We start from the raw sequence: 25,553 nt of genomic DNA, 5'->3' as shown, positions 1-25,553 counted from the left end.
TCTCAAGTCACATACTTTGAATCAATATTCTTCATTTTTACCACATCAGCACTGTGGAGAGTAAGTATGTTACGTTTTAATCAGTTTAGGATTATGTTGGAGGCTTCTTTTCCTGCTGTGCTCAGCTCAGTGACCAGCAGTGAGGAGCTCTGTGCTGCATCTGCTCTTGCTGTGCATGTGCAGTTTCAGCACCAGTGGAATTCCACTGCTGTCCAGGTCTCCTAGCCACATCATAAACCTTAAAAAAATTGTATAGAGAATATTGTTTACTAACACGTGGTGCTTAGTAGGAAGCTGAAACATCCTCAAAATCCTGATTACGCACACAGCAGCACACAGGGCACCTTGGTGGTGGGACTCCACCTGCCCCGTGTGAGCAGGAGCGCTGCAGGAGCTCTGCCTGCAGCCTCCCTGGAGCAGCGCTGTGTCCCTGTCCTTGTCCCTTTGCGCTCAGGGAGTGACGGGGCACTGGAGGCCCCTGCGCGGGGACCCGCCTGACAGCCCTCAGGGAGGCTGAGCGTTTTGAGCAGACAAGAAACAAAATGCGGGCGGAGGTGCAGACGAGGAGCCTGAGGTGGCCAAAGGAAGAAAGAAGCCACACGGGAGATGTGGCAGGCCGTGGAGCGCCCTGGTCCCCGCGGTCTGGGCGGCGCGGCGCCGTGCCCCGCGGGCAGCGCGCTCCGGAGCGGCCGCCTCACGGCCCGAGGCTGGGCTGAGGGACCCGCGGATCACCCCGATCCACCGCCCTGCCGGACAGCGGCCCCTTGCACGGCCCAGCCTGCTCAGAGCGCAGAGCAGTGGCCTCGAGCACCTCCATGGCCGGGGCCGGTCCCTGCACAGTGACAGGGACAGTGACAGGGACAGGGTCCGGACCGCCACCAGCGCCGCCCGGGCCCCGCCGCTCCCACGGCCCCGCCCTCGGCCGCGCGCAGGCGCGGGCGGGCCCGTGTCTCCCGGCGTGCGCGGGGCGCAGGCGCGGCGCTGCTGGTCGGGCTGGGCGAGCGGGGAGCGGCGGCCGCCCGGGTGAGGGAGCGGCTGCGGCGGGACGGGACGGGACGGGGGTGCCGGGCTGGGCTGGGCTCGGCTCGGCTCGGGTGGGCACAGCTCTCTGCCCGCCGCGGCGGGAGCCCGGTGGGAGGAGGAAGACGGGCTGGGTTGACGCCCGCCCGGCCGGCCGGCCGGACCCCGGCGGCTCAGGGGGCCCGGAGCCCCGCTGGTGCTGCGGAACGGGTGGGTCCGGCCGGGGCGGCGCTCGGCCCGACAGCGGGGTCCTGCCCGGGCAGGCTCGGGCGGTGGGCGCGGGGTGAGGGCCCGGGGAGCCGCGGGGCGCGCCCGGCTGCGGGGCTGGGCTGGGTGTTCGGAGAGACCTCGGAGACTTCGGAACCTCGCCCGTGGGGCTGGTGCCCGTAATCCCTTCGGTTCGCTGCCTGCCTTTGCCGGGGCTCTCTCAGCGCTCGGTCCCGCGGTCGGTGACGGAGGGATGCCTTTCCGGGGCGGGGTGCGCTCCGTGCCCCGGGCCGGCGGCTCCCGCGCCTCCCGTTCCCCGCTCAGGGCTGGCCCCGGGAGCACCGAGCCTGGGGCCGGCTCTGAGAGCCTGGCGCTCTGCGGGTAGGCGCAAGCTGTGCTGAAATAAGTGGTGTTCTAGGGAGGTTGCCGTGTACTTTAAGTTTGCTGCAATGTATTGGATCATTCCTCATAACTGAAGTTTGGTTACTTAGGTGTCAGGTGTGGAGATCTTGAGAGGCAGCCAGTGGTGTAAGGGAGGACCTGAAACTAACTTGTACTCAGAAGCTTTCCTGAAGTAATAGAATGGAAATGAATTCAATTTCTTCTGCTGTTCTGTTCCAGGCTTGTAAGTTTTGCCACTTTCCTTCAATGGATGAAAGATACCTGAATGTTTATTGACACATTCAGTTAGCTTGCATCTGAAGTTTCTTTTTGACTAAGACACCGGCAGGCAATTCCTTCAGGAGCAGATACTGTATATTAATGGGCAGCAGGTTTCTGTCGAAAAACATCCAGGTATTTTCTGAAAAAAAATTATGCTAAACATCCCTCATCCTGGCCAGTCAGTAGATTCCTGCATGTTGGAGGGAGAATGGACAGCTGGAGTGGTGATTCCTGACCCAGCAACTTCTCGGGGCACCTGGGATTTTTATCTTATCCCAGCCTGGTATTTATTTGGGATTGTAACACCTGCCCTGCAGCAAGTTTGGTGAGCATGCCATGGGTGTGCTGAACTGCTGCCACTTCCATGCCCTGTGCAGCTTGCCAAAGCTTGGCTTTGGGGCTCCTGGCCCTGTCACCCCTGCCTTTGCCTGGGCTGACTGGGTTTGTCTGTTTAGCCCTGCAGTGTGGGTGAGCAGTATTCAGGAGCAGGCACACAGGAATAAGTTTTTATGGGACAGTGCAAACTTGGCAGCTCAGCCATCACTTGGAGCACCCTGTCTGCAAGAGAGCTGTGTCCCAGTTCTGTGTCATTGTACACAGGATGTATAAAAGAGCAAAGTGGGCTTTGGTCACAGGTGCCCTCTGATACAGAGGAGGATATTGCAGGAGCTGGAAATGCAGATGTGTTCAGATTTCCTTCATTATGGAAGCATCTTCATGGTCTGTGTAGTTATTCTGCAGTAGCTGCCTGTCCACCTCCACTCCCTGGGTCACTGTGTGGACAAATGTGAAATTAGAGAAGCTCAGTTTGCCATGTATAAAGCTTAGTGATTTGTCTCTTTGAACAGAATGAAGCCTTGGGCTTGCTTTTCTAGGAAAATAGCCCAGAATAGTTGTGTCTTCTGCCTGAAAAACACAATTTGCCCTGAGGAGAAGGGTAGGCAAAGGGGAGCTGCCACCTGCTGGCTCCAGGGGGCTCTGGGCTGGGGGGTGTCTGCTCCTTCCCGGGGCAGGACAGCCTGGATCCTCTGCCCTACCCCAGGCTGGGGGTTTGGAAGCCTCAGGTGGTTTTCTAATAACTTTCTAAGATAAGAAAGATAGTATTGGGCTGTTCAGCAGACTTAGGAGGCATTACAAAAAAATCCTAAGGAACCTGCTGGGATTATGGTAATATTTATATTTACTAATTTTTCTCCTTGCTTTAGTAAGTAAAGATAGCTCTTTCAAGTGCAGTACATTCTTCATAAGCAGTTCTGTATAATCTTGCACACTGGAAAATAGAATTGTTGCCATCGTAGGGGTTCCCTGGGGAAATGCTCAGATTAGGCTCCCCCAAGCAGCTGGGAGGGTCTGGGGCCCTGCGTGGTGCAGGAATGCTGACAGCCCTGCAGACCCCCCTGCCCACCGGGGTCACCTGGAGGCTGGGGGCAAGGAGGCTCATGAGGAACAAATGAGGTTAAAGTGAGCTCTGAGTGTGCTGGCCAAACCCAGCTCAGTTTGTTTTTTGTGATGTTGCTTCTATTTTAAAATCCAAGTCACGGAAGCCATTTACAGTGGGCTTTAACAGCACTGTTGTTTCCTGTGGGCAACTTATATCTAAAGACTTTCTCCTGTTTGTGTCCCAAGAAATTATGTTCTTGAATACAACAGAAATTTCAGGGGGGGCAAGGGGTGGAGCTTTTGAAAGATAATTGGAAGCTTGCTATTTTTAGAATCTTCTGGTTTTTAAAAATATACTTTCAGAGAGGAGGGAGAAAAAAATGTTTTGACTTGTGCATAAGAAGTGTGTGAAAGTTGTTTGACAGTCTTTTAAGTGATTATTAATGGCGTATAAAATGACATAAAGTTACTGCTGTTTTCTCATTTCTTTAGTTCATCATTGATTTCCCAGGTGCAGGAATAATGGCAAGATTTTTTTTCTCTGTGATGTCCAGCAGAATTTCTTCCTTTCTGATTTTTCAGCTTCTCTTCTGCTTAACAAACAGAGAATTGACATTTGATAGACTGAAAGTGGTGGCTTTCTTTCCATTTCTCTAAATGTGGCTATGAAGTTGCTGGAGTGAAGAACTTCATGTTACAGTTATATATCTGAGAAAGAATATTATCTCTGTGGACTTTTATACAATGTTTTCATGGTAAAGCTAAGAAGGATACTTAAAAGTAAACTAGCTCTGCTCATGAAAAAAGGGCAAGCAAAGCCAAAATTGATGGTTACAGTTTTTTCCCATGATTTTGCATTAAGAGCATATATATATATATATATGGGTGTGTGTGTATATATATATAAAATGTGCCACAAATTATCACAGGCCAAGTAACTGCTCCTTCTAAAAGCTTGTAGTTTGTTTTGCATATGTCTCTATGCTGAGCTGCTACAGGAGTGATGGAAAGCAAATAGAGCACTAAGTGTGTTTAATGGGAGGTGAGAGGCTTGTTTGATTAGATTAGGGCTTTAGCTGGCCTTTATGCCCTTTTTAGGCAATGAGAATTCTTTACACTATGTTTTAAAACCTGATTTTTAGCATGTTGTATGCAAGCGTTGTATATGCTGTGTTTTCTTTTGTAGGGAATGTTTCTGAGAGTCATTGCCAAGCAACCTCAGTGTGCTCACCCGTGCTACCATCATACAGTTTAAAGGTGTCTCACATTAAGGATGCTTTTATATTTTAAAAAAATATCCCTGATAGATACTAGAAAATATGTCCAAAAATTTGTATTTGCGAGGCCACATGTGACTTTTCACTTCTTGCTGAAGTGAAGCCTCAGTTACAGAAACTGAGGTTTTTTATTCTGCTGCTTTATTTTTCACATTTGTGTGTGTGTGAACCCTGTACCTGAGGATTTGACTTGACTTCTTTGGTTGTGTACAAACAAGTGAGACTAAGGGCTGTGACCTGAAAATTAATATATTACAAAGGATGAGTAGTTTTCCAATATGAAACATCCCAATGCAGTAAATAAAAGGTAATTAATTCTGGATGACAGCATTTTGTGGCAATTAATGGAGAGGAAATACAGATGATGTTAATGAAGATAATGTATGGTTATGCAGTGCAACTCTCTTTCAGAGTAAGGGCAGCATTATTCTGCAGCTTACTAACCAATCTGCTCCCTGTAATTACCTGTTAAAACTGCACCTTTTAATATTTGAATGCAAATGGACATGCAGAAATGTGGTGAAGAGCAGTGTCTTGGTGTAGGGCTCGGATGTGCAGCCTGGTCACAAAGAGCGATGTGTAATGAGCTGCAGGAAATGTTTTTCTCCTGTGATCCTGTGTAATGGCTTGAACTGGAAGGAAGGGCAGAACATTAAGGCTCCAGGAATGAGAAGTTCACATGCAGATTGTGTGGCATCAGCTAATTGTCCATCAGCTGCTTGCACCTGGAGAAACAAATACTGGCAGACTATGAAAACTGTAGGAGGTGGCTCTCCAGGCCACAGAGTCACTCCTTTAATTACTTTTGGAACTTAGGAAAACATAGGTGTGCTACCCTCTGCATTTTTTGCAGCCAATAAATTGGATGTCTCTAGCTCTGTAACCTCTTGCAAAAGGTCTGGGCTCTTCCAGCATGATTTGGTTTAGTTCAGAGGAAGCCAGAGTTCTTTTGATGTATTACCAAAAAAAATAAGAATTCCTTATGTTTGAGAGAGCTTTGCAAAGGTCAGCTTCAGTCCCATCAGTGTCAACTGTAATTCACAATAAAGGTCTTCTGTTTATATCAGCAATATTTTTTTAAAAGCAGACATCCTGAAAATAGCTGAATATATTCCTCATTCAGGTGTAGATGTTGATAGGACTAGGAAATTCACTGTTCTTGCAAAGGCACTTGTTAAAACCAGATTAATTTTACAGGTACACTTGACTGAATGGTGTGGATGAACCTCTGTGTGCTCAGGTCTGTTTAGTGTCTCTGAATTAAAATGTCACCAAATGTAACTGTGGCAGCCAGGGAGACCTTTCTGGATGTAAACAGCTGAGGTGGAGGAATCCTGTGTGAAGGATTCCATGGTATAGCCTGTATGTATATACAGCCTGCCTTTTCCTGCTACTTAAGAGGCAGCGACTAAATTGATCTGGTTTTGAAGGACAGTGTAAGTGTGGATTTGAAGTAATGCAGTTGTATTTATGGTGAGCATCTGTCCTTGGATAGGGGCTACTGGAGAAAAAAAGATTTTTACTGTGTGCCTGGTCTGTGTTATTTCTCTAGAGCCAAAAAAAGGGATTAAGGAGAGTAATGAACAGGAATGTATACATTTAGCTTTTGCTTCCCAGACACCTTATGGACTCTCTTGCTTAGTTACAGAGAGTCATCTTTGTCTGTGTGGTCAGCTTGAAGCAAGAATTTGGCTGAACAAAAGGAGAGTCCTAGAACTTGTTTCAGAAAAATGAGAGGAAACAACTTGTCTGCTTGAACACTGATGGGATTAACTGTTTTTTCCAAGACAAATGCTCAGAAATTGTGGATGTTAGAAAAGATGTTCCCTGCCCTCTCCTTGTTTGTGAGAAGTGCTATAGAGACTGTACATTTTGAAGGACTCTGGTTTCCTCTAAATACAGCATTTAGTGACCAGTTTATTATTTTTTAAATTTTTTTTTTTTTTTTATGATCGTAGGATTGACTGGAGTGCTGCCACTTAGAAGCTGTATTTCCTATGCTTTTCATCAAGCTATTGTAATTTTCCTTGGACAGAACAGAATGTTGTTTCAATGGTAGTGCTATAATTAACTTGGAGGCAAACTTCCTTTGTTTCCTCTGTAGGTAATATGCAAGGGTATGAGTCAGTAATAACCAATTACCTTGTTTAGAGGAAGTTATCCTTAAGTGCCCTTGAACTGCTGTAGCAACAATAAATGTGGAGCATCTTAACTCTTCTTTTGGCTTCATTCTGTGTAAAAAATGAAAGTGTTAAACTGGACTCATGAAGAGTAGGATCCCCTCCCTCCTGCCCTACAACCTGCCCTGCCCTGTGGGAATTATGGCTTTGGTGCTCTTGTCAAGAGGACTGGCTATTGAGTTTGATTTGAAAATAGATATAGCTTAATTAGATATAGTTTGATTACTGATGGACAAAGGCCTGGTGGGACAGGATTCTATCAGTGAAGAAGCACAGCTTCCAGGTGCTCCTTGTCAGCTGTAGAGCAACACGTACCAATACTGGTAACAAAGCTTTCCTTTCACAGGCGTGCGTGGAGGCTGAAGATGCTTTGTGGTTGGGATATTTACCTTAACTCTGCTTATTTCTTTTTAAAAGTTTTTCATAGATCTGGATAAGAATTGAGACTTGGTTTTGAAGTGCTTGAGGAACTTGCTACTGCCCAAGTCATGACGCTCCCATTTCGAAAGGACTTGGACAAGTACAAAGATCTCGATGAGGATGAAATTCTTGGCAAACTTTCGGAAGAAGAACTGAAGCAACTGGAAACTGTTTTGGATGATCTTGACCCTGAGGTAGGCAGTAGCCAAGAGAAGTTTTATTTTTTTCATTTGTTCCATTACTAGTCTAGTTTTTTGGACAGAGTCTTTTCCATAGCCTGCTGATGATCTCAGAGATATATATGTGTATATAATGCTTATTTCCTGTTTGCAAGGTGGACACAACTGCAGCAAAGGAAAACATAAGAAGGGACAGCTGGGAGGAGCTTTCCGGGATTGATTTATAAATAAGAATTGCTGTTGTTCATGTTCTTGAAAAGAAAGTTTATTTAGAAAGGTCTGTTTAACTTTCCTGTTTCCAGTGCTGTCTGGTAAACAGCCCTTTTGCATCCATGTTTGTTTTATTTTTTCTGCTGTGGAATTTGGTGGGAGTGGGAGGGTGCCAACCTCTTCTAATGATTCCTGGTCCTGTATCTGGTAGGTCATATCTATTCCTGTCCTCATGCTGACTTCGTGAAGAGAAGACAAGTAGTTGCTAAGCTCCTGAATGATTCTGTCAGCATGGGGTGCTGAAAAAAGAATATTACAGCTTTCTGCTACAAAGAGCTGAGTTGTCCTCTACAGATATTGGAGCTAATTGCAGACTTCATATTTGTGTTCTCACCTCATGGTTCTCTCTGGTTTTGCTTTAATAAAACCAGGATTAGTTTAATCTTGATGTTCAGGGATCAGTTCAGAATATTATGATCACCTGTTCTTCACTGCAAGATATTGCAATGGATGACTTTTGTTGCGCTGCAAGATATGGCAGATATTGACTTTATGGATGTTTTAACAGAAGAGGACTGGTTGTCTTTCATGGCAGTTTGGAAATCCTATACATTTTGGTCATTTTGTACTAATATCCTTTTTTTTCTCTTTAGTTGAAATATATTGATATTATCAAAGAAACATCCCACCTCGAGTCAGGTCAAAACTAGAAATACTGTATTAAAATAATAGTGGACTCAGTTGTCTTAAAGACTTAAAATCACGTGGATGTAAGTGACAGAGGAAATAGTCTCTTGCTGAATGTCTAAACTGTAAATAGCTGAGTTTTATTTAGTACTGCTCATTTAAACAGTGCTGATTCTAGCAAAGAAATGCAAAGTAGCTGGCAAATTGAATGCTGGGAGTTATTGCACTTAAGGAATTGCTTCTATCCTACTGAGAGCACAGTGTGCTGCATTTTCATTATATTCTCCATGTCTAGATTACCTTGTGTCCTTCCCTGCCCCAAAAAAAGGAAGTTAGCAGGGGCATCAAAGATTGCCTACAAAAGATGATGCATCAGGGCTGAACCTTGCAGAGAGGGAGAAGGAAGTGGGAAATGAAACTAAGCAGGTGCTCAGCCAGACTTTCTAAGCTGCTGTTCTTTGCTGCATTTGTTTTGCAGAACGCGCTGCTGCCTGCAGGCTTCCGGCAGAAGGACCAGACTGCCAAGAAGGCCTCGGGTCCCTTCGACAGGGAGCGGCTCCTGGCCTACTTGGAGAAGCAGGCGCTGGAGTACAAGGACAGGGAGGACTATGTGCCTTTTACAAGAGAAAAGAAAGGTAACACCACCCCTTCCTGTGTAAATCTCTGAAGTGGAGGAGCCAGTACTTCTGTGAAGCGAATTTGATGGAAGCACTGGCAGCTGTAATGGTTCTAACTCGCAGCATTTCCAAATGGCTGCTGCTGTGCAGGGCCAGGAGGTTTCCTGTTCAGGCATTTGTGCTGCTGGGGCTGGTGTGCACTTCGTGTGTAGCACAGGAAGGAAATAAGACTCAGAGATCTTATCAGAGATTGCAAAGTTCTGATGGGCATGGTATCCTCAAAGTAAGAGCCAACTCTGATTTCTGTCAATAATGACAAATGCTGTCATGGTGCCTGTGGCTTATGCCTTATGTTGAATACAGACAGCAACCTTTGTAACACTGCATTGGATTAGAAAAATAGCAGTTGACTGATGTTGTGGTAGACAGTAATGTTTGAAGATGGTGTAGGCTGACAAGGCCATACAAGTGGTGTATGCAGTCATGGTGTTTTTCTAGCATCCTTACTGAAAGGTTTAATAGGATTGCATAGTTACTCCTGACTAATTATATAGTTAACATCATAAGTTTTGAAATCTGTCAGTGGTTTGTGGTCTTTTCTTAAGGGTTTGAAACCCTTTAATTCTACTTAATTCTCTGGTGTGAATCATTGCTTATTTCAGAATTGAGTCTTCATTCATTCACTGAGTTTGTGTATATGATTGTGAGGTCTAGTTGGTGAAAATGTTGTTTGGGGTATTTGCATTTTCTCTTCCTGTGCCAGATAGCTTTACCTGACAATGCTGGTGCCTCCCTTTTTTTCTTGAAGTAATGGAGAGTTTGTGGCTTTACAGTGTGCTGCACTGTGTATGAGGGACTTCCTTCACAGAGTGTTTTTTGTTTTATTTTGTAGCTGAGCTCCCTTTGTGTCGAGAGATAACTGTGGCACTCTGCTGACACAGAATGGGAGTTGGTGACTGAACCTGTAGGAGTAACCAAGTGCAGGACCATGCAGTGTTTTGATTTCAGAAGGTTGTAGAAGGCAGAGGCACCCATAGTAGCAGTGCCTTGGTGGTACCCCTGCTGCTGCCAAGTACCTGCTCATGTTGTGTCCAGCTGTGCCTGGCTTCTGCTGCTCTCCTGACACTTCTGCCAGTCTGTGCTGGAGGCAGACTGGTGGTTAAGTGTCATTGAGTTCAGTATGTTTGGGGCTCCCAGGTGATTGGGGAATCCTTGAATCCTCTGCCCAGCTCCATCAGGGAGTGAGCTGGGCAAGGAGGATGTGCTCTAACACTGCATTTCTGTTGCCTGCTAGTGCTTCTTTCACATAGATGGCTCTCTATGTGCTTACGTCTACATGCACACATAAAATATTTGCTTGGGTAGATAAAATCTGTGAGAATCTTGCAGAGAAACAGAAGGGTCCAGCTGTAATGCAGAGCTTGGTTAGGAAAGATCAAATGTCATTTCCTTTATGTAATAAAGTATTACTAAATAGTCTGTCTGCATGTTGCAATGAGTCATACCAATGTAGTAAAATTTCCTGTATCTCATAAAAAAAAATTGCTATTTACTAACTCCTGTCATTTATTTTAGTGCTATAGGAGAAGAGAAAATAATATAAAAAATTCAATGTCAATTACTTTCATTAAAACTAAACATTCATTAACACAAATGTTTAGTATCCAAATTGATGCTCTGCTGAGTGGGCAGGAGGCAAGAAGGTCAAGCTCATGTTGTAGTAGGTGAGGGATAACCTTTTCTTTTCCCCTCATGAAAGTATTATGGTTCAAATTTGACTTGCTGCCACATTTGTTGCCATTTTGCACAAAAATGGCAAATGTAAATAATTTAATATTTTAAATCAAGAAATTATTATATTGATCTAGACATAGAACTTGGAAAATCTTACTTGATTCTCCTGTTAATTTAGGAGAAATGTGACAAATGTAGCCTTCAGTTCCAGAGGTTTTGGGAGGAGAGAGGGGGATAGGAGCTGCAGCTGGTTTTTTTGGTGCCATTTTTTGGGTCAGAATTTGCTAAAATATTTCTGTGTCCCTGGCTGGTCTTGTTGCTCTAACTTGTTCCAATTATTCATTTCATGGAGCAAGAAGAGGGAAAGTCTACCCTTCTCTTTCCTTTTTCTGTTTTAGTAGAACTGATGTCCTGCCTGGTGATTTGGTCTGCAGATTTATCAAAGAAGCTTACCCTAGGTTAATTTTAAATATCCTGTCTTGCTACTGATTCTGATAACCTTGTTTTCCTACTAGAATGTGAAGGGAAAGACTCTCTTCCAGATGCCCCAAGTACCTAATTTTGGGGTAACATGTTATTAAAATAGTGTTGCTACTCTTTCAGTGATAGATGATGTAATTTCTTCAGGTCTTTGGAACCTCTTCTGTTTTTTTCTATGCCATGTGGAAGATCTGAAACAATGTAATGTCCTGCTGTGGTGAAATGAACAATGTTAAAGAAATGTAAAGTTTAATCCCTAAATTATACTGTATTCAATTTTCTCAGGGCCTTGATTTTGTTTCTAAAAGCATCCTTAAAAACTTACTTTGTTTTAAAAAACGATTTAATAATTTAGGTCACATTCTGTTCCAATTAAGTGTTGAACCATACAGTAAACCATTGTTCAAGGGATTCATGAGACCAATGTGGTAATTGCAACAGAACTAGCTTTGTCTCAATGTGTGTATGTAATATGTCATAAAGATTTTACAGGGTATACTGCAAGGAGAGGGGGCTCTCATCCAAACAGGAAAGCAAGGCTTCAGCACTGAAGGCTGTTGCCCTCAAGTGTGTTCCACTCATCTGACTGAGTCTGACCAATGCTCCTCCTCCTTCTCTCTTCTCTTGGAACAGCAGAAGACAATTATTGCTGCTGAGATAAAGACATATCTGAGACAGTAATGTACTTTGTGCTGTATAGTGCAAGGCATTAGCAAAGTGTTGTGTAAACTAGGCTTTGCATTTCTAGCCTTTGCACTCTTCTCATTGTGGCTGTCTCTTCCCTTTGCATTCCTGCCGGGGTGTGTTTGTTCTGTCTACATTTACAGTTCATGTAACTTCTGCTTTGGGGTTGGTTTGGTTTGGTTTTCCCCTTCTCTGTCACCCAGAAAACAGAGTGAAACTGTAGCCATCTGGCTAAAGCGCTTTCATTGGCACCCTGCTCAGTTGCTGCTCCAGATCACCATTGCCTTCTGCTGCAGCAGGATTTGGGATGCTGTGTTATCTGTTTGGCATTGAATCACTTTAAAGTCTTTAAAGGAAGTGTGTTACATGTTGTGAAGTTAAACTAATATCCTGTAGGAGCTTTGCAGAAACAGCTTGTCAAAATGATATTCTCCATACAAGAGCACTGGAACAAAATAACATGTGATACTCCAGCCTTAATGTAAAACAGTTTTCTAATTTACTGCTATGTGGTCTGTAATCAGATCAGATAGCAGATAACAGCTCTGCTTCTGCACTAAGACATTGAGGAACTCACTTGTAAGTTGAATTAAAAACATTAGTGTTTAATTGTGCTTACAAGGGAATTGATAAACTTAAGTCTGTTACATGGACACTGGAGATTGATGAAGTGTGGATTATATACATTTCTGAACTAAGGAAAGTGTAAGGAACATAAGATGTAAGGATGTAAGGAGTACATCAGATGTTGCTCACTTCTTCTTGAACTCAGTGATGAGAAAAGCTTGTATTCAGTTGTTCTCAGGTAGCACTTGATTTTTTTTTTCCCAAATGGAGTACCCCAAAAGTGGAATTTAGACTTCCTTCTGCTGTGCAAGGTGTGGCTGCCACTGTAGCCACCCCACTGTTATTGTGGGGTGTGTGAGAGTAGTACCAGCAATGGCCCCACTGAACAGACCTGATTTCTGCAAGGTACTGAGTCCCACCTTAAATACTGTGAATCTGTGTGGGAAATGTCCAGGGCACTTCCATAAACACCATCCAGTGTTCCTGCCTTCAGAGCAATCCAGCTGGGGGAACTTGGAACTGAAAGTTCCTTCTGTAGCAGAGGAGGTCTGTGACTTAATCCTGGCTGTGCATCATCTAGCATGTAGCTGAAAGGCATGGAACACCTGCCTGTATAATTATTACAAAAATGATGTGAACATCCCTGAAATTTGCCTCTTCACGTTGTATTGCTTCATCTTTGCATTATCCTGGCTGGCTGTAAAGGAGCCGTCATGTTCCTTCATGTAATCAAATCCCTGCTATTTGGAAATGTTCCACTTGAGGGCCAGGCAAGCTGCACATCTCATGGGCTGCACAGATGTGTAGTGGTTTTTGGTTTTATTTAAAGCTTGCATTAGGAGGGGGGAAGGGACTTGCTGAACTGTATTGGCAGCAGGCCTTGAGTGAGATCATTGTCCCCAGAGACACAGGGGTCTTACCCTTCTGGAAGAAAATTCATTGCTAGAAGTGGGGAGTGGGGAAGGATCTACTTTTGTATGTGCATTGTAAACCTCTGATTTTTGTTCTAGGGTGAGACGAAGCCAATGAATGAGAAATTATGTACACAAGGGTGTGACTTGTTTTATAGCAAAAACTGCTCCTGACCCAGCTCATGTGACTGGAGTTGGCTGCAGTGAACATTTCTGGAGGGCAGTGGCTTTTAACATTTTTACTTTATTAAAGACTGATTATACTTCTCACTTTCTTTAGGTTTTCTAAAGAGTCAGGCACGTATGCATAAGTTTAATATTACTCTTAGGAAGAAAATATTTGAACCAGACGTTTCTAACCTATGAATGTAAGAATTGCTGAAAAGCAACATCAGGAAAAGTAGTTCATTTTTTGTGAGCACTGTGGGATGAACCAGACAGAAGGCTGAATTAGGTTAAAATACATTTTGCTAAGTTGCTTTTAATTGAGATTAATTTATTTTTCCTGGTCTCTTCCTGCTGCACTGATGCTGCAAATAGGATGGCTGAACTAAGGCTCAGGTGCTCAAATCCCACTGTCCTCCTTCCTTGTACTCCAAAATCCTCACCTTTTTACTAGCCCGTATTACTGAGGGAAAATAACACAAACGTAGCTGCTGAAAGGCTTTAGATCATGTGTATGCTGCTCAGACTGTTTCATGGATTGATAAAAAAAGCTTGTCAAACATTCTCTTCTGTAAACTACAGTTTAAGTTAATCTCTCCCCAGTAGGTGATGCTGGCAAAATAAAATGATAGAAATGTATTGCATCATTTATAGCAAAACAACCTGAAACAATTGCTACATAAGCCTTCAATTTATGAAGAAGAACTGTGTAATTTCTGAGGGTTTTCTTTTAATCCTGAATCAATTTATGAAGGTTTTCTTTTAATCCTGAATCACCAACAGTTTCTTTTGCACTGTCCATCAAAGCTGAGGTAATGCATGTCAGCTGCACTTAACTACTGTTTGGAATGGGTGCAGTTATGTAAGGAGGTTTGTTTTCTGCTTCTAAATATGGATAATGACCATTTATACAAGTTTCCAAAGAGATAGCAACCCAGGAACAAAGATACTGTGTTGCTAGCAACAGCTCTTGGTCATCAGACTGTGTTGTCAGAGAAAACCTGATGTGCTTCTCTGTAATCTGTGCTAGTGGGCGTGCATTAACTTCCTTTAAAAGGAAAATGACCACAAGCCACTGTAATCTAGAGAAGATATGGAATACATGATTTTGAGTTTAGTGATGCTAAACTCCACCTACTATCACTGTAACTGGGACATTGGGACAATGATGATTCCTCTATGGAAATACTTTTTATAGCTATGGATATGGCAGAGGGTGGGCTCCTGAATTAGGACTGAGGCTTCATAGGATGGTTATCAACACCACTTTCTACTCCAGGAAATAACAAAAAGAAGCTGGAACTCCTTTTCCATTGCTCTTTCTGCAGATAGCTCAGGCAACCTGGAAAGTTTGAAAAACTTGAACCTTAAACAGCTGTTAAGATTTGATTCACAGTTGTGTAGTTGGGAATGATTTCTCTCAAATGGATCAGTACAAGAGCTTTTGATTGCCCTGTTAATTTGTCCTGAACCTAAGCACCCCTTGCCTGTCCTGGCTCTTACCCAGTGGAAGACTTCTTTGTTCTGAAGGACCAGTTCTAAACCATTCACAGCTGAACTGGTAGAAAGACTTTCTCATGTTCTGATTTCCTACCCTAACTTCCAGCTAAAGGTGTATGCAGGAATTATGATAACTACACAGACCTCTACCTAATTCATGTATTCTAAAATAATTTTCCCATTACCTGCCTGTAATAACTTAAAGATTGGTGTAGAATGTTACTGCACCAACCTTTAAGTTGGTTGGTGCAAATATTACTCCTGGTTCTTTTGCCATTGAATCGTCGATGACCTTTCTAAGTATCATTTTAGAAAACAGTGTCACTGGCAGAGAAATTTGTTACCATGTTTTGTGCTGTTCACAAACCATGGTTTTCTCACTCAGCTTTGGTTTTTTGCTTCAGAACTGAGGTTAACATCTGAAATCAGAAATATTTTGTATGGTGTGAAGACTGCAGTAAATAGTCAGGTGTGTGATTCCAGTGATATTCTGTGATAGTCTGTCTTTGACACATTCCCATTACAGTTCTGCCTGGGTCCCTTTTTCCCTTGAGAGGAAACTCGGCATTCTCTAGTGATACTAAATCTTTCTTACTAAGTCTTTCTAGAATGTTCAAAATGCATAATGCAGGTCTTTATGTTACTTTCTAATCCTTTGGAGAAGCAAATAAGGTTGGAATAATGATCCAGATTCCTGAAAATTTATTCTTGTTTATACTCTTTCCTCATCTCTGATTTGCAACAGCAGAAGAGCCCTTTATGTTGTCTGTGGTTCTCCTAGTATTCACTAAATGTAATGTTCTTTAAATACATAGTATTTGAAACATAAGTAGCAATATAATACAAAGTAACATCAGACTTTCCATTTTGTTTACTCCAGGGAAAATATTTATCCCCAAGCAAAAGCCTGTACAGTCTTTCACAGAAGAAAAATTCTCTCTTGATCCAGAACTGGAGGAAGCCTTGACCAGTGCCACAGACACAGAATTGGGTGACCTCGCAGGTGAGGGTTTTTGAAGGATGGATGGGCTGGTACATTTAGAAAAGAAAGATCTATAATTAATGTGGTGGTGTATTGATCTGACTACAGGATGTTGTAGCTGTGAAAGAAGCCACATTATGTTGTTTGCCAGTTTGCTTGAAGTGTTTTACTTTGTTGATTTGTGATAATTTGTGAGGATGTTAATTATTTTGGCCTGCAAAAATACCTGATTTTTCAGACTCAAAACCTTTACATATATTTCTCAGACTGGCTGGTTTTTGATGTGTATGTAACTGCTTTTTCTTGAGTATAACAATGGGTTTGTATGTGCCTGTATTCCTAAAGCTTCATTTTTGTGGTTGAGCTGCGCTTTTTAATGTCGGTGCTGGAACCTCATGAGGTCAGAACTTTCTGAGATATGAAAGTTAACTAAAATGTCTAAAATTAATTATTTTTTCTACTTTTTTCAAATAATTAAGATATTGAATGGCTTTTTGTACTGATAAGTATTGTATAAACATCAGGTTTTGTTATTTAAAGGAACCCTGCATCTGATCTGAATTAGTCAGGAAGAGTAAAAACTGGTTTTTGCTTTAATTTTTCAGCAATACTGGGAATGTCCAACTTGATAACAAACAATCAGTTCTGTGATGTAGTAGGAAGCAGTAATGGGATTGACAAAGACAACTTCTCAAGTAAGTGTGTACACAAGTGCTAGAAAAATCAATTCTCTGTACTGCATGCAGTTAGTATAGCATTCACCAAAAGTTTTTTAGACTCTTCAGTCTTAGTGTGGAAATGTGCATGCCTATATTTGCTAATTGAGTTCTGGCAAGAGTGGAATTGAAATATATATACACTAAAGTGTCCTCTGCATTTAAGTCATTTTTTGGTGACAAAAGAGGCATAAGCATGCATTGTGTGTGTTGGTTCTTAGGTTTTGTATTTCTGTTTGTAATTCAACTCCTATGTGCTTTCTGGAAAAAAAAAAAAAGCAGAAAGGCTGTGATGACTTGGGAAATTCTAGAGAATTGAACTTTATGAAAATATGGTCAGGAGAGGATGGTATGCTTTTTTGGTGGGGGAGAGATGTAAGTACTGATGAAATGATCTTTAAATACAGTAAATATTTGGAATGTGTATAATTTATTCACAATGAGTGTGTGCAACCTGTTTGATTACATTTAAATGCCTTACTTTTCAGATATAGTAAAAGGTGAAAAAATGTTGCCTGTTTTTGATGAACCACCAAATCCCACAAACGTGGAGGAGACACTGCAAAGGATTAAAGATAATGATTCTCGTCTTGTTGAAGTTAATCTAAATAACATTAAGGTAATTACCTGAAGGCTGCAGTAAATATGCTGCTTTTTCTCAGTAGAAGACACTTCTAGCTGCAAAACTCTCTAAGAGAGCATGATAGGCTTATTCTAAGTACAGCAATCTTTCTGCTGAATGTTGTAGTGTGTATAAGCTCAGAACCTGCAGCTAAACCAATAAGCCATCTTGGTTTCTTTTGCCAAATGTGTATTTAAAAAGTCTTAGACTTTCTCAGTGCCAGCCCAGATTTCTGTCGCTGCTAAGCTGGCAGCAGTTCCAGCAGCTCATTATCGTGGAGTTAACTACTGTGTTGAATCCTTTGTCCTTGATGTAGCAATGTGCTCTCAGTTTCTATTGCAAGCAAAGCGATATTTGTGCCTTTCATCCTTCTGATCCTTGTACAAAAGGGCTGGTGGAAGTTAGGGCAGATTCTGCTTCTAAGTGTAACAGTTGTGTTTTTACACATGACAAGCTTTTGTATATTTGCTTGAAAGAAACCAGAACTGCAGCACCCCTGACTTGCAGTGCAGACACCAGAGACAGCCTTGCCAGCAACCAGAGCTGCTTGTTCCCCTTACTAAGGGGGGAAATAAAATCCATGGTTTAAGAACACTGTGTAGCAGGTACATGCTAGCCAAAATAACTGCCTAAAAAGGCAACAGATCAAAGTTTCTGATACAATGAACTGAGACATTTGCTACCCTAATTAATTCTTTACAATTATTCCTTTTAAGCTTGGTTGCTACTGTTCTGTAGAAATGATTGCCTTATAGAATTGGTGACTCTTACAGCCATTGCATCTTAGGGTAGGTCTTCACTGTGAGACTGCTGGAGACCAGTGGTAGTAAATATTGTTGGGCATTTTGCTGTAAAGGGAATAAGATAGTGGCAGAATTTGGGGGGAGGGGATAAACTTGTGTATCTCAAGAGAGTGAAATGCTATTTTTAATTCAAGAACATACCAATTCCAACGCTGAAAGAATTTGCAAAAGCCTTAGAAACCAACACACATGTGAAGAATTTCAGCCTGGCAGCCACCCGAAGCAATGATCCTGTTGCTGTTGTAAGTACTCATGAAACCAGCTTTGAGTGGGGTGCAAGGGAAGTTAGGATGAAAAGGCAATGGTAAGGGATTGAATTCAATCCAGTTTAAATGCTCAGGGATGAAAATGTTTCCATTCTGCTACACTGTAAATTATGTTTTCTTTAACAAACCTTTGTTGTATCTAAGTTGGTAAATGATTACTAGTAACTTAATATGCAGCAATGCTTCAGATGTGTGAGGGAGAATTCTTTTTTCCAGTCCCTTTCCCTGATTTTTCATTTTGCTAACCTACTTCCTTTTTTTCTTTCTTTCCTAATTGTTTAGTTCCTGCTGTTCATTCCAGTAGCCAATAGTTCATTCAGAATTAATTTGCAAGAAGCACATTTGAGGACTTAAAAACACCCGTAATATTTTTCAACTAACTAGAGTTTTAGTTGAAGTTGTAAAATACGTATTTATCTCCCTGCTACCAAAGATTGGCTTGAATAGCATAATAGTAGTCAAAGTATCTAGCTTGATACAATTGAAACTTAAATATAATTTATTGTCAGGTTGTTTTTTTCTATGTTGAATTAAAGCAGTACCTTATTTAATTACGAATAAAGAGGTAAGAAAACAAAGCTAAATGTTTTGCCAGGACAATCCTTTGCAATTGTTTTAAATTCAAGTTAGAAAAAAAGCAACTAGTTTGAAAGACTCCATTGAATGAACAAATGAGCATTTGAAAGCTTTGGGTTTGGGTCAATTAAAAAAGTTTTCTTTTCAGCAGGACTAGAACATTTAATAAAATCTATAAAGGCTTTTTTTCTCAGGTGTGGTTTTGCTATATTTTTTTATTGTGACTTGATAGGAAAAAAATTCAAAGAGTACAGTTTTTCTGCCAATAAACTCAGCAGTTAGCCATTCCTGTTTTCTTCCTTTCTCAGAAATAACATCAGGTATAGCTACATCCTGATACTATGCTTAGAGCTTTGAATTTTACCTCTTCCTACCAAATCTGTAGACAAAAGTATTTTCAAAGTCAGATCTCCTGTTTACAAATTAACCATATCTAATTCTCCTCTCAGTTGACTAATGCCCTTTCTTTGGCCTTTGCTTAGCAGCCTGCATTGCTCGTTGTGTGCTGTGAAGGCTTACAAAATGGAATTGGTCCAATATACTAATTTGACACCATTTATATTCTGTGTAGCTTTTTAGTTTGTAACAAGAGAAAGACAGGCCTTCTCTTGACTGAATGCTACTTAAGAAGGGAATGTAGATAATGCCTGGCTAAAGAGTCATCTCAGTCTCAGTGAAAGCTTGCAAAGTTACACCTTGCATCTCTGAACTTGCTGGTTCCATGGCACTAGTTAGTGCAAGTGGTTATTGCTGTGTCCTGGGAGGTACTGCAGCAAAATTCAAAAGTTTAATGATGCTTTCTTACATTTAAAGGCTCTTGCAGATATGCTGAGAGTAAACACAAAATTAAAAAGTTTGAACATAGAATCAAACTTCATCACTGGAGTTGGAATTATGGCATTGGTTGATGCACTGAAAGACAATGAAACGTTGACAGAGATCAAAATTGACAATCAGGTAAGTGAGGTGGTGGTGATACCATAGCTAAACAGCCAATCCTAACTGACTGAATATTTTTACAAGACAGCTTGTGATAAACTTTTAAATATTTTATGTTTAATTATCTTAACACCATCAACAATTGCCCTTAAGCATCAGAAGCATCCAGCTGAGGTTGATTTCTGTGCTTCCTTTTGCTTTAAAGTGTACAAATAAATTTTAGGGCCTTCTGCCTATTTGATTAACTAGAATGAAGCAGACTTTTCATTGACTGATATGTGGAAAGTATTTTGATCTCTTTCAAGATGAACACACCTAAGCTCTGTTGTCTTTGTGTACCTTTTATTTTAACAGAGGCAGCAGCTGGGTACAGCTGCAGAAGTAGAAATTGCCAAGATGCTTGAAGAAAACAACAAGATCCTCAAATTTGGATACCATTTCACACAACAGGGACCTCGAGCCAGGGCAGCTGCAGCTATCACAAAAAACAATGATTTGGGTAAGACCTGTCATTATTAATTGACTGGGTGTGTGGCACAGGCTTTAAAGAGGTTATTCCCCTTCTCTCTTGACAAAAGCAGGATAGCACAAGATTAGTAGATCCACTTTCAGGTTTCTCCTGTGCTTTACTCCTACTTTTTTGTTGTTGCTTGATGTTTTCTGTTTTGTTGCAGAGAATTTTTAGCATAGTCTAGAACAAGAGCATTCAAATTTCATGTGAGTTGTGGCAAAGGGAGTGAAAACAATAGTTTTGATCACCCAGTTGTATTCAGATAAGATTAATTTCCTCTTTAAAAGCAGTACTTGAAATTAACAGTGTAGAATGCCGTGTTCCATGCCAGTATCCCAATGTCACTGGGATTGCTTGAGCAAGGAAACTGAACATACTGTCATGTACAGGGTACTGGGTAATCTCTTCCTTGGTGGTTCTGTTCATGTACAAGTAGCTGATAGCAGTGGCATTTTTATTTGCTGCAGTCAGGTTTGTTGGAGCTCATTAGTTAGAATCCTAATTAAATGGATCGGCAGAAAATTAGTTAACGACATAGCACATGAACGGAAATCATTTGTATAATAATGTCAGATACTTGAGTCACTCAGCTACAAAATAATGTCCATCTGTTCAAGTAGAACTTCATTTTAAAACTCTATATAATTAAATCTTTTTGGTTGAGATGCTTTGTGGTGACCTCTCATCAGTGTGAAAAGGAGCCAGCAGTTTAGTAGTAGTAGCAGTAGTTAAAGAATATATTAGAGGGAATGACACAGGAAATTGGAATTTGGTTTAAAGATCTGATTCCACTCTCAATAAAGGTTAAAGTAGAAGAGAACAGCTCTTAAAGATATGGATGAGTAACTAGAATAGAGCACAGAGAGATAAGAAAGGCACTCAGACATTGCATATCTGTTTCTCAAAATAGATTCTAAACCAGTTGGGTTTTATAATGCTTCAGGTGTCTCAGCTTTCTAAGATTTCCTCTCTCACTAGTTCTCTTATTAGTGCTTGACTGTTCAAAATCTATGCTTCTGTTGATATCTTGCCTTTTTTCCTTTGCTTTCTTAGTCTGGAGTATGGGAGTAAAAGTTTCTGCAAATACCTTTTCATCTCTCCAGCCCTGAAGCTACAGAGGAGGTTACTCTGAATACCCACTTGGGTATTGAGCACTGAAACCGAGATGTTGGAAGTCTCTAATTTCTCTCTTTGTACGTTCCTTCTAAAAAAAAGTCTACATGTTTTTCTTTTTCTGTGCTCACACTGTGTTGTACCACTTCCCTGTTCTTTGTCTGTGTACCTTTAACTGCATGATTGGAGAAGTCTAGGGCTAGAAATTCTTTTCATCTGTTTTTGCAGTTTGATGAAAGCAGGTATGAATAACTTCTGCCACCTACTTTCCATTGAGTGAATTTGAGAACACATTTACTTTCTTCTTATATAGATGTGCTTGCTTCACTTTTTTAAACAAAATGGAGATGTCATTTATGTGTCCTAGAAGACCTTTAGTGCCATTTGCTTTGTCTGCACAGAAAAGAAAAACATAATTTGATAGTGTGAAAACATCAAAAACAATACAAATCTTCAAGAAATCTCCAGTCATTCAATCAATATTGCATATTTTCAAGTCTTAATAACATGAGCTCTTAGTTATTTTAATAATAATTTTTGTTGCTCTTGCATTTTCTGACAGTTGAATGTTTTTATTAATAAATAGAAGGTTTTAGGCTGTTGATTGTGACATCTGGTTGTGTATAAATTATGTTAGATATACCATGAAGCTCTTGTAGTGTTTCTTTTGAAGCCATGTAAATTAAATTCACCTGTAAAAAACTGCAAAAACTGTAAAAAAAGAATCCTGGCTAAATCTGCTTATCAGACAAAAGATGATTAATGTTTCCCACAAGTCGTTCCTTGGAAATATTTGCAACTTTTTGTGAATAAGGCGATAAGCTCGGCTTATTTGCTCGAAGTGCTGTTTAATGCTAACTGTTAGCTACCTTAATTTGTGGTACTTCATGTGACAAAGTAACTGTTCCTGTTACAGAAACACAAAAAACAGTTCAAGTGCTAATACAGCAAAACTTGTCTTTCTTGTCTCCCTTGCTGCAGTTCGGAAGAGGAGGGTTGAAGGAGACAATTAGCGAAGCAATGCCGGAGCTGTGGAGTCAGCGCGGGCAGCACCGTGGGCTGCAGCACTCCTGGACTGCATTGACCTGGGTTAGAAGGGAAAAGACTGGAAACCCCATTCCTCTTAAAGCAAAGCAATAGAATCCTCTGCTGGTGTGCAGCACGGTTTTGGGATGGATGGAGACACAGTGCCAGTCTCTGTACCATAGGTTTTGATTGGGTTTTTTTAAGAACTTTTTTTTTTTGTATTTCAAGACTTTGGCTGTGCTTTCTACTAGAAATGTAATTGCAAATCAATGGTATAATTGTCTGTAGTCAAAGAATGGGACTCTTAAGATGATTGGGCAGATGCTGGCCCAACTGAAATGTTTGTAAGAAAATCTGGGAGTGTGTATTTAGCAGGAGGAGTGTGTACATTCCTGACAACAATGTGCTAGAGAAAAGGGATTCTTCACCCAGCAGCTGCACTCGTGTACAGCTGTTCAGCTTTGTTCATCTGCACTGAAGAGAAATCTTTCACAGCAATGTTATTTGTAATTCTACTGGTTTATTTTTTATTTGTTCTTGATACTGTAATCAAGTTCAAAGGCATCCTTTTAAACCAAACAAAAATAAATTGGCTAAGGACTTCTTCCAAGAAATTAGAGGGACTAATACAAAAATGGAAGCCTTGGAAAACAAGGAAAAAATTCAGGAGCCTTGCAAAATGACGGTTCTTCTGTTACACCTAAATCCTTAAGGTCTTTTTCAAAAGGTCCCATAACTGTGTCTTGCTCTGTATCTAAACTGGATACATTTTTAGACTGATTTCATGTGTTCATCAGCATTATTTAGTTTATATTCTTTGTTTAAAAATTGTTATCTACATTTATAAGTATCAATTTCTCTAGAAGTAGTGGACATTCATATTTAAAATTCTGCATAACTATACAGGAAAAGCAGCCTTAACTGTAAAACCACTGGCCTAAGTTGCATTACATTAAGCTATTTGTACTTCATACAAATCTAACAATTTTCAATAATGAAGTAACACTTTTAAGAAAGAGTTTTTCCATTCTATATCTGTCTTGATGTTGAAACACTACCTAAGACATGCAAAACCAAACCAATATGTTGTCAAATCTCTAGGGCATAGTCATTGTTAAAGTGTTTGAAGTTCTATAAGCAAACTAATAAGGCAACAAGAATCACTTCAACTTCTGTACATAATCACAGTACACTTTGAAATATGAAAATCTAGAAGCTTTTTGGTGTAGGTCTGTTTGGACTGCCTTGTACTAATTTGCTTTGAGATCACAGAAATGTTCTGCTGGACTGCTTGGCTGTATTTATAGCAACAGAGAACTCAACTGACAACTGTTTTCATCCAAAGATCATAATGTGGTGAGCATCTATGTGTAGAAAACATATTGGACTGAGAATTTTGGATCAGGTTATATATACTGTAAAAACAGAGCCAGTCTCTGACACTGTGCCCACGCTGTAATTTGCTGCAAGTCTTGGTTTGGATCTTTAAAGAGAGACTTTATCCTGGAAGTGGCTTCAAATTTTACTGCAACTGTACAGAGAATTTTCAGCTATAGTGCCTTCAGTGGGGATGTATATAACTGGTTTGTACTTGTGGAAGAACCTTCCCCCCCCCCCCCTACTTCTAGATTGGTGTTTTATTAGAATTACAAATAAATGTGTGCTCTGAAAACCAAGTTGGAATTAATTCAGTTAGAACCAAAGACTACACTTACTGTAACCTCACAACACCAGAAGTGTTCGGATTAGTAACAAAAAGGGCTTCTTTTGGTTTGGGCTTTTGTAAGTTTTCAAGAACTTTTTAGATTTTGAAATAAACTTTGAAATAGTTCTAATACAATATGCCTACAGTCAGAAGTGTATTTTTACAGACAGCCACTGCTGTACAAACATGGCCAAAGCATGTCACGTGCTGAGTTGCCTAAAGCTGTACGTTACTTTTTATTTGCTAGGCACATTATCATTCTGTGTCAAAAAGCAGGCTGTAATGTCTTCCTTCATTTGCTGAAGGGCTGTGTGTTCACAGAATCTGTTCATGTATTGGGATTCTATGATGAGGTGTTTTATCACTACCTAAAAATATTAGGCAGTTATCTCCTACTTGAAAATGAAGGAGAAAACTGAAAAGCTGGATTATGGAAATAATAGCCCAAATCCCTTTCTTGCTTTTATTTAATCAAATTTGGCTGTTTCATTATTTATATTCCAATCAAAGGCAGAGCCATTTAAGTTTCAGCTCTCAGGTGTCCTGTCACAAATGATGGTTAAATGGTTTAACTCTGTAGCTAAACATTGACTGCTTGTGACTTTCAGGACAGATACCTGACAGGCTAGGCATGAAAAACAATTTTTTTCAACCAGAAGGGTTTAATCATCCAAATTACAAGACCTTTGGTGTGGTGCATGGAAGAGTTAACAGCAATCACTTTTGTGCCTGCAGTGTGTATCCTTTTTGGAATAAATGAAGAAATTCAATCTGTAGCCAGGATTTTTCAACAGTCTCAGCAAAGGAAGTGAACACTGATGTAATACCATCGAGTGGGGTGAGATCCTGCCTATGATTTCAGATTGTGAGTGCAGGAGTGGTATTGCTGTGACAGCCGGTTACATTAACACAAGGTCTTTCTCAAAGAGATAGTTTTCTTACTGATTATTTTTCCAGATTAATGCAGAAATCAAATGACTGCGTATGTTGATTGTGTTGGTTCCAAGCTAAGCATGGAAACATAACCGATATTTCACAGCAATTACCTATGTACTCTTGTATTTTAAAGAAATAGCCTCACTCTCTCTGCAACTTGAGTAATCCTGCGTTTGTAAGCTACAAACGAGCACGTGTTCAATATAAATTTCCATTGGGGAAGCAGGTATTGAGTATTTTAGCATATCAGCACTGTATGCTGTCAGATTGTAAAACAGCTACTAATCTTTGGATGATTAAAGTACTGTGTTCTTGTTGTGGCTTCGGGGTTTTGTTCGTTTGCTTATTTTAGGTCGGTACTGAGTTGCTTCTCGTGTTTCTGTGGGAACAGCACCTTTCCCGCCCGGCGGGGCAGGGAGCGGCGCGGTGCCGCTGAGGGGAGCGCGTCCCTCAGCGCGGGGCGGGCGGACAGAGCGC

At 41.0% G+C, this 25,553-nt stretch overlaps 1 protein-coding gene across 5 annotated transcripts; it reads left to right on the top strand.

Moving 5' to 3' along the window:
- The first annotated feature begins 929 nt into the window (after window positions 1-929).
- Window positions 930-25,398, top strand: LOC135280530 (tropomodulin-3-like). Of its 5 annotated transcripts, none has more exons than XR_010347420.1 (11): window positions 930-1,023; window positions 7,145-7,341; window positions 8,702-8,858; window positions 15,762-15,884; window positions 16,469-16,558; window positions 17,068-17,198; window positions 18,139-18,246; window positions 19,660-19,803; window positions 20,140-20,284; window positions 21,350-21,489; window positions 22,391-25,398. XR_010347420.1 is itself a non-coding variant. In XM_064388531.1 (10 exons), exons 2-10 carry the CDS (start codon window positions 7,216-7,218, stop codon window positions 22,420-22,422), a joined length of 1,056 nt encoding a protein of 351 aa, XP_064244601.1. In that variant the 5' UTR covers window positions 930-1,023; window positions 7,145-7,215; the 3' UTR covers window positions 22,423-25,398. The 5 variants fall into 5 exon arrangements, 1 of the variants encoding a protein (XP_064244601.1); XR_010347422.1 differs by lacking the exon at window positions 930-1,023 and adding an exon at window positions 1,131-1,230; XR_010347423.1 differs by lacking the exon at window positions 930-1,023 and adding an exon at window positions 1,829-1,852.
- Window positions 25,399-25,553: the final 155 nt, after the last annotated feature.

The sequence above is a fragment of the Passer domesticus genome, chromosome 14 (genome assembly GCF_036417665.1).
Source record: "Passer domesticus isolate bPasDom1 chromosome 14, bPasDom1.hap1, whole genome shotgun sequence".
NCBI lineage: Eukaryota > Metazoa > Chordata > Aves > Passeriformes > Passeridae > Passer > Passer domesticus.
Note: the sequence above shows the minus strand (reverse complement) of the source record. Positions and strands in the feature narration are given on the sequence as shown.